The sequence below is a fragment of the Mauremys reevesii genome, linkage group 7 (assembly GCF_016161935.1).
Source record: "Mauremys reevesii isolate NIE-2019 linkage group 7, ASM1616193v1, whole genome shotgun sequence".
In the NCBI taxonomy this organism is placed as follows: domain Eukaryota; kingdom Metazoa; phylum Chordata; order Testudines; family Geoemydidae; genus Mauremys; species Mauremys reevesii.
The window spans coordinates 73,988,030-74,001,552 of NC_052629.1; the positions used below are offsets into that span (position 1 = coordinate 73,988,030).

The following is a 13,523-nucleotide window of genomic DNA, read 5'->3' on the forward strand; positions in this document are numbered from 1 at the left end:
TATTGTTATTTTCAATAACTTGTTAAAACCCGCTGGGTCTCTCTCAAACTTGACTGAATTGCTCTGGGGGCAGGGCAGTTTGTAACACTACCTAGGGCAGACAGTTCACCCCTACTTCATCCCAGGGAAAGGATGTAACTAGGTACAATTCTGAATAGTTTTGTGGATCCAAGACACTGCTAGAATGCAACACTTTACAGCTGAGAGAGGAGCCTGCAAACTTGCACTTTTAGCTTTAGCAACATCTGGTGAACATGGGAAATGAAGGCCAGAAAGCTTCCTTTCATATTCCTTGGAAGAAGATTTCTCAGCCCATGTGGCTGCTGTCCCCATTAGCAAGTGAACTCTAATCAGCTTGCAAGAGCTGCTCCTCTTGCTTTATTAGGGCTTGTCTATAGTTTTTCTATCACTTTACTGTATAGTGTTAGGAACAGAAATAGTTAAAGTAGAATAGTCCCCTAATTGGGATGCAGTTAAACCACTATAGTTTATTTTCATTAATTTATGTGAATAAGCTATACTGTTACAAGCACCTTTATAGTGCTTGTACAATTGTGCCAACACTAGTGATTGTACCAATTTGCTTTTATCAGCAAAATTACCCACCTAACCACAATAGTTCAGTCAGGACTAAAACGGTGTGTAGAACAGGCTTAAGTTAAACTTGTTAAATGCTTCTTCTCAGACATCTTGCCTTTGAGCCTTCATTTCTCCTGACTGAAGAATGATTAAGAAAAAAAAAAAACCTAATGGAGCTGTACTCTGTTTTCTTGTGTGACTGACATATAACAAAGCAGGTGGTAAAGAGTTTCCAATACATTTAGCATTATTCATGTTAGTGAGTTTTCTAGACTGCCTGGTGACAAGCCAAAGCATTACAGATAAAGGACGGCATGAGAACCTGTCCAGGAAAGGAGGTTCTGCATACATTACCTATTTTATCTTTTTTCCAGCTGGCCACAGGTTTTTCAGCAATGACAATCAGGAGATGAGTGAGGGTGAGTGCACACTGGAAATTGGGAATGCTGTGCTGGAAATTCAGCAAGTAGTGAAAACTCTCGCTGTGGGTGACAGGAAAGAAAAGGGATGAAGACATTGCAGATATGTCACATATATAGACAGAAAGAGAGGAAGTGCCAGCCCAGATCAGACCCTGAGATCCTGCTAGCCAGGCATCCTATCTTCAATGGTGATCAGCACCAGATGCCTCAATACAGTAACTCCTCGCTTAACGTTGTAGTTATGTTCCTGAAAAATGCTACTTTAAGCAAACCACTGTTAAGAAAATCCAATTTCACCATAAGAATTAATGTACGGGGGGGGGGGGTGTCCAGGGAATTTTTTTTTGCCAGATGAAAGACTAGATAGATACACACACACACACACACACACACACACACACAGTATACGTTTTAAACAAACAATTTAATACTGTACACAGCAATGATGATTGTGAAGCTTGGTTGAGGTGTTGAAGTTAGAGAGTGGAAGATGGTGGGATATTTCCCAGGGAATGCCTTACTGCTAAAGGCAGATGAACTACCACTCAGCTGAGCCCTCAAACTCTACAAGGCAGCATGAATGGAGGGAGGGGAGACAGCATGGCAGAGAGAGACAGACACACACACCATGTATGTGTGAGAGACACACATTGCCCCTTTAAGAATGCTGATCCCACTCTAAGTACACTGCCTTTTTAAGTAGATCAGCAAGCTGAGACAGCAGCTGCTGCCAGCAAGCTATCCTCTGTCCTGAGCCCTGTCGTGTGTACCCCCCGCTCTGTGGAGATGTGGTAAAGGAGCGGAAGGCAGGAACAGGGGGGAGGGAGACCCTCTGACATTAGCACCACTCTTCCCCTCATTGCACAGCAAGCAGGAGGCTCCCGGGAGCAGCTCCAAGGCAGAGGACAGGAGCAGCACGTGGCGGTGGGGGAGGGACAGCTGAACTGCCTAGCAATTGATAGCCTGCTGGGCAACTGCCGCACAGGGAACTTAGGGGAGATGATGGGGGGGCTGCCGGTCCATCCTGGTTCCAAGCCCCCACAAGCTAGCTCCATTCTTTGGCAAGGAAGGGAGCAGGGACAAAAATCTACATCTTAGCAAAGAAACAACATGAAGTTTCCTTTCTTCACCAGACTGCCTGTCACCTTGCTCCCAGTTGGAAATGTTTCTCAAATGGGGATAGGACTATAAAAAGAAGGGGCAGACACCCCCAAGAGACCCTTCTCTCTCTCCCCCTGTCTCTGGCATTGCCCCTAAGACAACAAAGGAAAACATCCATTGGACTCTGGGAGTGGGTCCTGAGAGTTTGGTCAGTATCTGCTAGCGTGCATGGTAAAAAACTTTGCTTGGATCTAATATGGTTTGTTAAGTTAAGCATTAGTAAACATTTTCTTTTTTTGGGGGGGTGGGGGTAACCATTTGTGACTCGTTACTTATACTCACTTAAAATCTCTCTCTCTGTATTTAATAAACTTGTTTTACTGTTTTCTCCAATCCAGTGTGTTTCATGGAGCGTCTGCATACCATAAACTTCTGGGGAAAGATCTGGGTCTGGGGGTGTGTTGGGGTCACCCTGCAGCATAACTCAGGCTGGTAAGGGCCAAGTTGTGGCTGGCTGGCTGCAGCACACAGACATGGCTGGGAGTGACTTACATGGGGGAGGCTGTTTGTGAGCAGTCCAGGTTGGAGGCTACAGCAGCAAGACATTGCAAAGGGCATCCCATGTTACAGGGCAGTGGTGACACAACTACTCATTAGTCTGGACTGTGCCCTGGTATGTCATGGATGCTAATGAGGATGCTAAGGATCTCATGGAGTGCACCTTGATCCCTTTATTGAACAGGAACCTTTGATGATTTGTAGGCTTCCATAATACATAGTCTAGTCTACCTAGCAATGGAGGCATTTTAGATGGAAAGACATGAATAGAGAGCCTGATCTTCTTGAGGATTCTGTAAGCTTTAGATAGATTTTAACGTTCTTCTGACATGTAAGGTTGGCCATGTCTTTTTTGTTGGATGGTGTGGTTTTGGACAGAACGAAGGAAGCATAGCCTCTTGGGAAACATGGAGGGAGAAATTTATCTTAAGAAGAAGGGATTTTGGTGTCTGAGCACGACCCTAACCACGTGAAATGGACAGTAGGGCTCATGTATGGATTAGGCTGCCAGCTCCGACACTAGCCTAGAAGACATGGCAGCTACTAAGACACAAAGCATAAATAAAAGGCCAACACTGAAGTCAGAGGATCGAAGGGAGTCCTTGGTCCCTGGACCAGACAGAGGAATACACTTTTAGTATCAATGCTCTCCTAGATGAAAGCAATTACTTAATGACTCTGGAGGACAGACAGAGACCTTCTAGACCACACCAGGGCCCCCTACTAAACAGGCTGATAATCAATCCCACTCGGGCGTGGTCAATGGGATTCAATTGAGGGTATAGCAGAAACAGGAGCTCATCCTGATTTAGGAACCCATAACATTTTCTGCTAACACCATTGAACTTGCCAGGCAGAGGGAGCTTGGGCTCGCGAGAAGCAGTGAGTGGAGCAAAGGGGTGGCAGCTTGAGCTTGCGGGACTGCATTCTGTGCCGCTAGGATGACAGCCTGGGCCTGCAAGGTCTGTAGGATTCCCACTATCTCCATCAGAGAGATATTGACCTTTGTAGAATTCATACTCACCATATCAGCTCTCATTGTTTGTGTATTGCTGCTCAAACTGTCACATGGCTGGGATGTGGGCAGTCATGCCTAGTGGTCGGAACAGGAGTTGGTAGACTGGAATCTGAGAGCAGGGTCAGAACCAGAGTCAGAGGCCAGATGTCACAACAAAGGGTCAGAGCTCAGGAATTGGAGCAGAGGGTCAGAACTGGGTTACCCAGAATGAGGAAAGGCAGGGGCAAGACTGGGTCCAATGCAGGAAAAAGGCAGGGGCAGGACCGGAACAAGGAGGAGCAAGACTGGGAACAGCTGGTGAAGAAGCTATTGCAGCCATGAGCAAATGCTTTGAGGTGGTGCCTGGCAGCTTAGCCAGAAGTCATGGCTCATTCTTGGGGGACTTTCTTCCGGCAACTAGCAGGAGTTACTAGATTGCAGGCGCTGGTTCTCATGGGAGACTTTAATCATCCTGATATCTGCTGGGAGAGCAATACAGCGGTGCACAGACAATCCAGGAAGTTTTTGGAGAGTGTTGGGGACAACTTCCTGGTACAAGTGCTGGAGCAACCAACTAGGGGCCGTGCTCCTCTTGACCTGCTGCTTACAAACAGAGAAGAATTGTTAGGGGAAGTAGAAGTGTGTGGTAACCTAGGCAGCAGTGACCACGAGATGGTCAAGTTCAGGATCCTCACAAAGGAAGAAAGGAGAGTAGCAAAATACAGACCCTGGAATTCAGAAAAGCAGACTTTTACTCCCTTAGGGAACTAATGGGCAGGATCCCCTGGGAAGCTAATATGAAGGGGCAAGGAGTCCAGAAGAGCTGGCTGTATTTTAAAGAAGCCTTACTGACGGTGCAAGAACAAACCATCCTGAAGTGCTGAAAGAATAGCAAATATGGCAGGCGACCAGCTTGGCTTAACAGCGAAATCTTCGGTGAGCTTAAACTCAAAAAGGAAGCTTACAAGAAGTGGAAATTTGGACAGATGATTAGGGAGGAGTATAAAAATACACCCCTGCATGCTCTAGCAATAATCGGGAAGGCCAAAGCACAATTGGAGTTGCAGCTAGCAAGTGATGTGAAGGGTAACAAGAAGGGTTTTTACAGGTATGTTAGCAACAAGGTGGTGGTCAGGGAAAATGTGGGACCCTTACTGAATGGTACTCACTGCTTTTTTTGCCTCAGTCTTCACAGACAAGGTCAGCTCCCAGACTGCTGCACTGGGCAACACAGTATAGGGAGGAGGTGAGCAGCCCTCGGTGGTGAAAGAACAAGTTAAGGACTATTTAGAAAAGCTGGACATGCACATATCCATGGGGCCAGATCTAATGCATCCAAGGGTGCTGAGGGAGTTGGCTGATGTGATTGCAGAGCCACTGGCCGTTATCTTTGAAAATTCGTGGCGATCGGGGGAGGTCCCGGACGATTGAGAAAAGGCAAATATAGTGCCCATTTTTAAAAAAGGGAAGAAAGAGAACCTGGGGAACTACATACCGGTCAGCCTCACTTCAGTCCCCAGCAAAATCATGGAGCAGGTCCTCAAGGAATTCATTTTGAAGGTGATCAGGAACAGTCAACATGGATTCACCAATGGCAAGTCAGGCCTGACCAACCTGATTGCCTTCTATGATGAGATATGGGGAAAGCGGTGGATGTGATATAGCTTGACTTTAGCAAAGCTTTTGATACAGTCTCCCACAGTATTCTTGCCAGCAATTAAAAACATATGGATTGGATGAATGGACTATAAGGTGGATAAAAAGCTGGTTGGATTGTCAGGCTCAGCGGGTAGTGATCAACGGCTCAATGTCTATTTGGCAGCCGGTATCAAGTAGAGTACCCCAGGAGTTGGTCCTGGGGCCAGTTTTGTTCAACATCTTTATCAATGATCTGGATGATGGGATGAATTGCACACTCAGCAAATTCACAAATGACACTAAGCTGGTGGGAGAGATAGATATGCCGGAGGGTAGGGATAGGGTCCAGAGTGACCTAGACAAATTGGAGAATTTGGCCAAAAGAAATCTAATGAGGTTCAACAAGGACAAGTGCAGAGTCCTGCACTTAGGAAGGAAGAATCCCATGCACCGCTACAGGCTGGGGACCGACTGGCTAAGCAGCAGTTCTACAGAAAAGGACCTTGGGATTACAGTGGACGAGAAGCTGGATATGAGTCAGCAGTGTGCTCTCGTTGCGAAGAAGGCCAACGGCATATTGGGCTGTATTAGTAGAAGCATTGCCAGCAGATTGACGGAAGTGATTATTTCCCTCTATTCGGCACTGGTGAGGCCACACCTGGAGTACTGCGTCCAGTTTTGGTCCCCCCCACTACAGAAGGGATCTGGACAAATTGGAGAGAGTCCAGCAGAGGGCAACAAAAATGATTAGGGAGCTGGGTCACATGACTTATGAGAAGAGACTGAGGGAACTGGGGTTATTTAGTCTGCAGAAGAGAAGAGTGAGGGGGGATTTGATAGCAGCCTTCAACTACCTGAAAGGGGGTTCCAAAGGGGATGGAGCTAGGCTGTTCTCAGTGGTGGCAGATGACAGAACAAGAAGCAATGGTCTCAAGTTGCAGTGGGGGAGGTCTAGGCTGGATTTTAGGAAACACTATTTCACTAGAAGGGTGGTGAAGCACTGGAATGGGTTATCTAGGGAGGTGGCGGAATCTCTATCCTCAGAGGGTTTTAAGGCCCAGCTTGACAAAGCTCTGGCTGGGATGATTTAGTTGGCGTTGGTGCTGCTTTGAGCAGGGGGTTGGACTAGATGACCTCCTGAGGTCTCTTCCAACCCTAATCTTCTATGATTCTGAGAATCTCATTGTATCCATTGAGGTGTCAGCTACAATCACTGTTGCTAGGCAGATATTCATTAAAATGGAGCCAAAGTCAGGGTGATCTCTCTCCTTACGGGCTTTGTGATCTCCCAGCCAGGAGAGATGCTCTTGCAAAGCAGGCAGCTGCTCCCAAGGATGCTCGGAAGGTGGCAGAGGAGGCTTCAAAGTTCTGTTTGAGAATGGCCTCCATCTTCCTATCTGTGGGATCCGTAGGGTAGAAATCCCCTTCTGAGGGGCTAACCATATCCCTGGAGAGAGACGCTAAAGCAGCATCAGCCTTTGGTATTTCAGCAATGGAGCCCTTTGGGTCTGGAATGTTATGGAGCCTGAGTTCGCACTTGTTAATGTGCTGGCCCTTACCTAGCTTACCCCACTCACCCTACTCACCTCCTGGAAGGAAAAATGAAGGGGTATTATCGCCACTGGGAAGGGATTTGAGGGAAGAAATTGATTCTGCTACTCACTCTCAGGAGCCTGCTGAGGTTGGGTTTGAATTGTGCAGATAACCTTGCTGCACATGGCTTGACATTTCTCCAGGAGAAAAAGCTTTTGCAGAGTTTTCCCCCCAGCCTGTTTGGACTAAGAGCCAGACAGCTCGCCTTCTGCAGGGGAGCAGAGGGAGGAGTCAGAGGATTCGGATCTCCTGGATTTTTTGTGCTTTTTCTTTCCTCTTTCAGATTTTTTTAATTTTTTTTTTTTTTGCGCACTTTGGGAGCATATAAGCTCTGCTGCGGCTTTGGGGAGGCCGCCTACAGCTTGTCTTCCTTCGGGCCTGGAGCCCTCTTGAGAGGTCTGGCTCTGAATCCTCCCCCACTGGGTCCCACTCCCCCTGGGAGAGGAGGGGGGAGGGTGAACCCATCAGACCCACCTGGACAGCTTGGAAAGGGCTGATTAGAAGTCCTTCTTCTATCCCCAGGGCACTCAGGACCCACTTTATGACTTGCTTTGCAAGAGGCACCTGGGACTTATCCCCTTAGTCAAGTGGTCAGGGTTCTCCTCGTTTTTGGAACCGCTCCCTGTTCTGCACTGGGGTTCCTGGTCCATTTTCCCCCCATTTGAGTCACAGCTGCCTTTGACCCCACTTGCCTGCCCGACGCATAGCCCCAGTACCTAACAGAATTAGGAATGGAGGGCTGGGTGCAGGCTGAGCACAAATCGTCTGCTGAGCCTGGGAAGCCTGCCTCACAAATCAAGCACTGCTTGGATTTGATCCAGTGCTCTTTTGGCTGCTCAGCCGTGCCTGTAAGGGGCCAAGGAGCCAGCAGGGAAACACTGCAGTGGAGGCTCAGGGAGGGTTAAAACTCCAAAGGGTTAATCAACCAGAGAAGAGGAGGAGAAACATCGAGGAAGGAGAACCCTGCTCCCCACTGCCCAAAAACTGGGCAGAAAAAGTTAAAAAACAGAAAAGAGTAAGCGCAGGGGCAACAGAAATCACCATTGTCTGCTGCCACAGAGGCAGAGAATCCAGCAGCAAGCGGCAGCAGAGGTGGGGTGGCCAGAGCATGTGGCACCAAAACAGCTCCACCTCCACGAAGCTGCAGAGGGAAGAGCAGCCCAGACGTCCAGAATTGAGAGAGACCTTGAACTGCAGAATAATAACAACTGTCAAAATCATTTTCCAATCCATTCCTTGTACTCCCTCAGTTTGTTTTTGACCAACAGTACACACCCAGAAGAGATTCTCTCTCTCTCACACACACACACGCTCTCGCATGCTCTAACCAGGGCACCCCTCGCTATCCCTCTCATAATATTTTACACATACTAGTACCCCCTGCTCTATTTCCAAGTATTTCATAGACCTCAGGTGCCTCCACTTTCCAAGAGCTGCATATATATTTATGCTGTCCCTGAGCATCAAGCCCTGTGTTCTAAAAAAATCTCAGGAACCCTTAATCGATTTTATCTGTCACATTTGTGCAGAACACCCACAGGAAATATAGAATTTTTTTTGAATATTATTTCTGTTAAAGTTCTGGGGATGCAGCACTGTTGCCTTTATTTATCCTACCTGATTAGGTCCTCAAGAAGAAGAAACTCTGTCTCTCCAGGCTTTAGTCTGTCTGCAAGGACCTTGAGGGCTGACCTCAGCAAGTCACTATTTTCACGTTGAGAAAATCCACTCCTGGGGAAAAAGAGAAGAGCCGCAGATCATCATCAATATGACAAATTGGAGGACGGGAAGAAATTAATGCCAGCTACACAATGGCTAAGAATCTTTTAAATCTGTCTTCAAGAAGAAAAATAAAAAGTTTGGACAATTAGAACAGCTCTGTCCTGGCTACAGGAAAAGAGGAGATCAGAGAATTCTTGAAAAAAAATGAGAATTTGGGTCACATGAAATTGCTTTAGCTTTTCTAGGCCATTAAAAGCATTATGCACACAGAACACAAAACAGGTCAGTGAAAGTTCATACCCTTCCTTCAGTGTGTGTGTAAGTATTCAGTAAGCACTCGTATACTCCTTGCATGACAAAGGGTATTCCCACTGGAGCTTAGCCAAAGAGCTTCAGAGGATGGAATTTCTTAAAAATAAACAACCACCCCTTGGAAATTTCATTCAAATATTTTAGGGGAATGTTAAGGTTCATCATTAAGCACTTAAACTTTAGTGGATGCCAAAGTTAGGGTTAGCTGTATGCCCTTAATTCTGCCCCCTTCTGTGTACGCGTTGAATGACACATACTATTTTTCAAATAATACAACATAACATCACACTTTTCCCCCAACTACCTAAGATACATACGTATCATCTTTCACCATTGCATATTACTCTATGTATGCCTGACAAACATAGCCCATGAAAAATTTATATACAGGATGATCAGCAGAGCCATGTCTTATTCACTGTATTCATTAAAAGATACTAGGCTGCAGAAAAAAAGTTTTTATGATATTCTATTGTATTATTTGAGCAACTGTAGAGGCCAAGTTTGGGCTGCGTGTGCAACCATAACTTTGGCATCTGCACCTCTGACTTGAGTGCTTAACCATGCAACTGAGTTTTTGTTGTTATCGTAAGGAATATGTATTTCTAATATAGCCATCATTGTAGTATCTGTGGATCAATTTTTCTCTCTTGTTGCCTGAATGCTGAGTTGTGGAGAGAAGGACTTACTGTTTTAGCTATTCCCAGATGTCTAGACAGACTGGAAAGCACAAAGGTAAGCATCTTACCATATATACTCATTCATAAGCTGAATTTTTTTTAGTAAAAAAGGGAAGCACCAGAGAAGGGGGTCGGCTTATGAACGGGTATAGAGAGGGAGAGGTGGGACACAGCCTCTCCCCTCAACAGAGGGAACAAGGAGAGCAGCACAGCCAGCAGAGCCAGAAGGGAAGGGGCAGGGCCAGAGTCTCTCCGTTTCTGGCCATGCTGCTCTCCCCACAGCCTCCGAAGCAACTGCAGCTCCAGGGCTGGCAGGCTGCAGTTGTACCGCTTGGCCCCGCCCCCCACAGCAGGCTATAGCCACGCCGCCCGGCCCACTGGAGCATACTGCGGCCGTGCCACGTCGCCCAGCCTGCTGGAACATGCTGCGGCTGTGCTGCCTGGTCTGGCCCGCTGGAGCAGGCTGCAGCCATGCTGCCCACCCTGCCGGAGCAGCTCCAGCCAGGACAGAGACATCCTCCCCTGGCCCTCCCCAGATAAGGTGGTAAGGGATGGGATGGGGAGTGTGTGGGGGTTCCAGGCTAGGGGTTGGGTCATGTGGGGGGTGGTCACAGGAGTTACTCCCCTGACCCCCAGCTTCTCCCCCCGAAAAATTTTCCCACCAGTTGCTGTCCCGGCCCATCAGGGTAAGCAGCTGGCACGCCAGGACACTTTCTTTACTTAGGTTTACCTCCATGCCTGCGGACGCTCGAGGTAAACAAACCATCTCAGCCTGTCAGCGGCTTATCCTGATAGCCCAGGAGCCAAAGTTTGCTGACACCTGAAAGTTGTCTTATGGACGGGTCATAAAATTTTTCCATTTTTACTTATCCATCTTGGGGGTGGGAGGGTGGGGTTGGCTTATAAAGGAACTGGTTTATGATCGAGTATATACGGTACTTCTGCTGGCTTTAATCCAAGATCACATGATCTGTTAAAACCAGGTAATTGCCTTGGAACCCATTTGCAGCATGGAATCTTAAATTACTGTAACCAGGGTTAATCATCTATAGTTTCAATTCTTTATAGTTTGACTGAATTTACAGCAATTGTAATATAATATATAACATTTTCTTAAAAGCCTGTATCACTACAATTTGATGTTCTGCATGTGCTATTTGCTACATATGAACCCTTCAGTGAAGAGGAACCCATACAAAAAGCAATAAACAGGCTTTGTTTACATACCCCTATGAACATGCCACTCCTTACACTCACCAAGCAAACAGGAGGCGAAAGGCCTGCAGCAGCTGCTGGTAACAAGATGACATAAGCTGGTGCTCCTGAATGTTCACTCTTGGTCCATCCACCACTCCCTGGTTTTCTGTAATTAGTGCCTTAAACACAGAACAAACTATTAATTAAATATTATTTCAAGAATTATCGTATGTCATTGCCCCTCCATTTCCATAAATGAAATGATATAAAACAAAAAACCCTTGGCAATTATTAAGAATCAAGTTGCTGCCTTCTGACCTGGAAGTAATTGTGCATGTTCTCCATATGATTACACAGTGGTTTCAGCAACTCAACTGCACACTGGGCAACTTCTTGAGATGATCTCTGACACAGATGGGAGAATCCAATCTTCCTACAGGCTTTCCCCTGCTGTGAACCCAAATATTTAAAATCACTTCTTCATTCTTAATTTATAGGAGCTCAAAGATACAAGCACACCACCTGATGGAGAGAATAAAACTAACTCAGCTTGTGCAGTCCTGTTCAGTTTCACTCATTGGCAGGTACCAAGGATATAAAGCTGGAAGTCCACAAAGTTTAAGATGGCCACAGCCACTGGGAGCCAGATCACCAAGTAGAAGGGAGCCAAAATGGTTGTAACATTTCTAATGCTTGAATTCTACTGGGAAAGTGAGAATGGGAAACAGATGGGGGTCTTTTGTCAATACACAACATGTATGAGGTGAGAGATGCTGACAAACATGCTAAGCAACAATGAAATGAAGAATTAGTCTGCAGGAGGACAGAGGGTATACATTAGTTATATTAACTATGGTACAATGAGATTGTCTAGTTTCTATTAGGAAACAGGGTGGATTTGATTTAAATCATGATTTAAATCACTAGTCAGGAAGACTCGATTTAATCATGGATTTCTACATAAATGTGCATTCTTGTTGGTTGTTATAACCTTAATACATATTCTTCACAACTCAGAGATAGATGTAGGTTTAATTTTTAGATGGTGCATACTGTATATTTTTTAAGTGATTTATTTTGAAAACTTTTCAGATTTGTTTTAACATCTATATCAGAAAATGAATGATTGTTTGGTTATTTCATTTACCAAAAGTAATTGAAGCAGATATTTATGAAGTCATTGGGAGGTGAACTATCTCCAATTCAACAGGTTAATCATTAATGTTTGGAGGATTTTCTTGCCATGCTGTATTAGGAGGAGAAAATCACAAGACAGATATTTAAATTGTTTTATTTAACTAAAACAACAATGTTATGTATTCTAGATTTTTTTCTTCAATAGCATAAATATAATATTTTAACAAAACAAGCATGTGAATTTTTGAATTTTGTTAAGCATTCAAGTTTTTTAAAATCAGGGTTGTTTTGTTAAAAATTTTTTTTAACTAAAATAGATAAATGAAATTTAAAAAACAAACAAACAAAAATTAAATCTATTATGTCAGGCAGGTCAACATGAGAAACTTAAAATATTGGCTTCTGCAGCTAACTCAATCATCTTCACCTTCATTTTCCTGTTTGTTCATAATCTGGAAAAGAAAAACAAGATTTCCTGCTTTTTCAGGTCCCAAACGATTTATCAGTTTGGAATGAATTAGTCGAAAGGAAGAAAATATTCTTTCTACACCAGCAGAAGAAGCTACTGCTGTTAAAAGTAAGATTATCACTTCAACAGCCTCTGAATCCAAGCGCTTAAGTGACTTCCTCCAGTTCATTGCTGTGACTTTCTTTAAAACATCATCAGCAAACATATATTTCTTGAATGGTTCTCCCTTAGCTCTGAAGTTTATTATAGTTGGCATTATGGAGGGTTGATTGCTGGATGTCCATGTCATAGCCAACTCCTCTTCTTCAGCAGTTAAGGTTTGACTCTGGTACTGAGTATTGAGAATATTTGCAAGAAAATGAGCTGGCAATAGTGCTTGTCCCATTTGTTTTTTTAAATGCTTGTAATTTAACTCTGTCATTGCATATTTCTCTTTTTAAAATCTCATTCAGATCCTTCCAAATTTCAACAGCGTCAGCAATAAAATAGCTATTTCCCTGCATTTTGTTCAAGGCTACAGAAGTAGACTTCAGGGTACTCAGCATGTGTTCAACATTTCTCTTAAGACCAATGTTGAGAACTTTAGCTGTGACAGTGCCATCTCTTTTTTCACTATTTTGTTCACAAACTCATCAGATTAGGTCAGTTCTTGATATAGTGCTCAAAACAGTCCACTACTGAGTTCCATCACACGTCTTGTGGGAGAGTTAGCTTGGTTCCTCACACGTTTTTCAGAGCAGCTGCTGCAAAGTGGTTGTTATGGAAGTATTTTGCAATTTCAACAACATTAGCTTTTATTTCTGGAACACTTTGTCTTTAGCTAGGAGATGCATCAAATGAGCACTGCAACCATATGTTGTTAGCTTGGGACTCTCTTCATGCTCTTCTAAATTTCTGCTCATCTTGGATACATTTGCAGCATTGTCTGTGACCAAGCTGCGTACTAGACATTTGAATTTTTTTTCACAGCTTTTACTGCTACTTCTGGTAAGTATTCTGCGGTGTGTGCATTTCCTGATGTATCAATTGTTTCTGCAAGGAAGACATTCCGTTTTTCTGTTGTCACACAAGCACATACAATAGGATCATTCTGGACACTGCTCCACCCATCAAGACTC

At 44.8% G+C, this 13,523-nt stretch overlaps 1 protein-coding gene across 6 annotated transcripts in view; it reads right to left on the reverse strand.

Moving 5' to 3' along the window:
* FANCD2 (FA complementation group D2) overlaps nucleotides 1-13,523 on the reverse strand; it is a 225,425-nt gene that overhangs the window by 52,480 nt on the left and 159,422 nt on the right. For all 6 annotated transcript variants that reach the window (XM_039546174.1, XM_039546175.1, XM_039546177.1 and 3 more), the window contains exons 31-34: nucleotides 11,118-11,249; nucleotides 10,860-10,978; nucleotides 8,506-8,619; nucleotides 934-1,061 (exon numbers count right to left, since the gene is read on the reverse strand). In XM_039546174.1, the coding sequence (XP_039402108.1) occupies nucleotides 934-1,061; nucleotides 8,506-8,619; nucleotides 10,860-10,978; nucleotides 11,118-11,249 (493 nt within the window). The remainder of the gene's footprint in view (nucleotides 1-933; nucleotides 1,062-8,505; nucleotides 8,620-10,859; nucleotides 10,979-11,117; nucleotides 11,250-13,523) is intronic.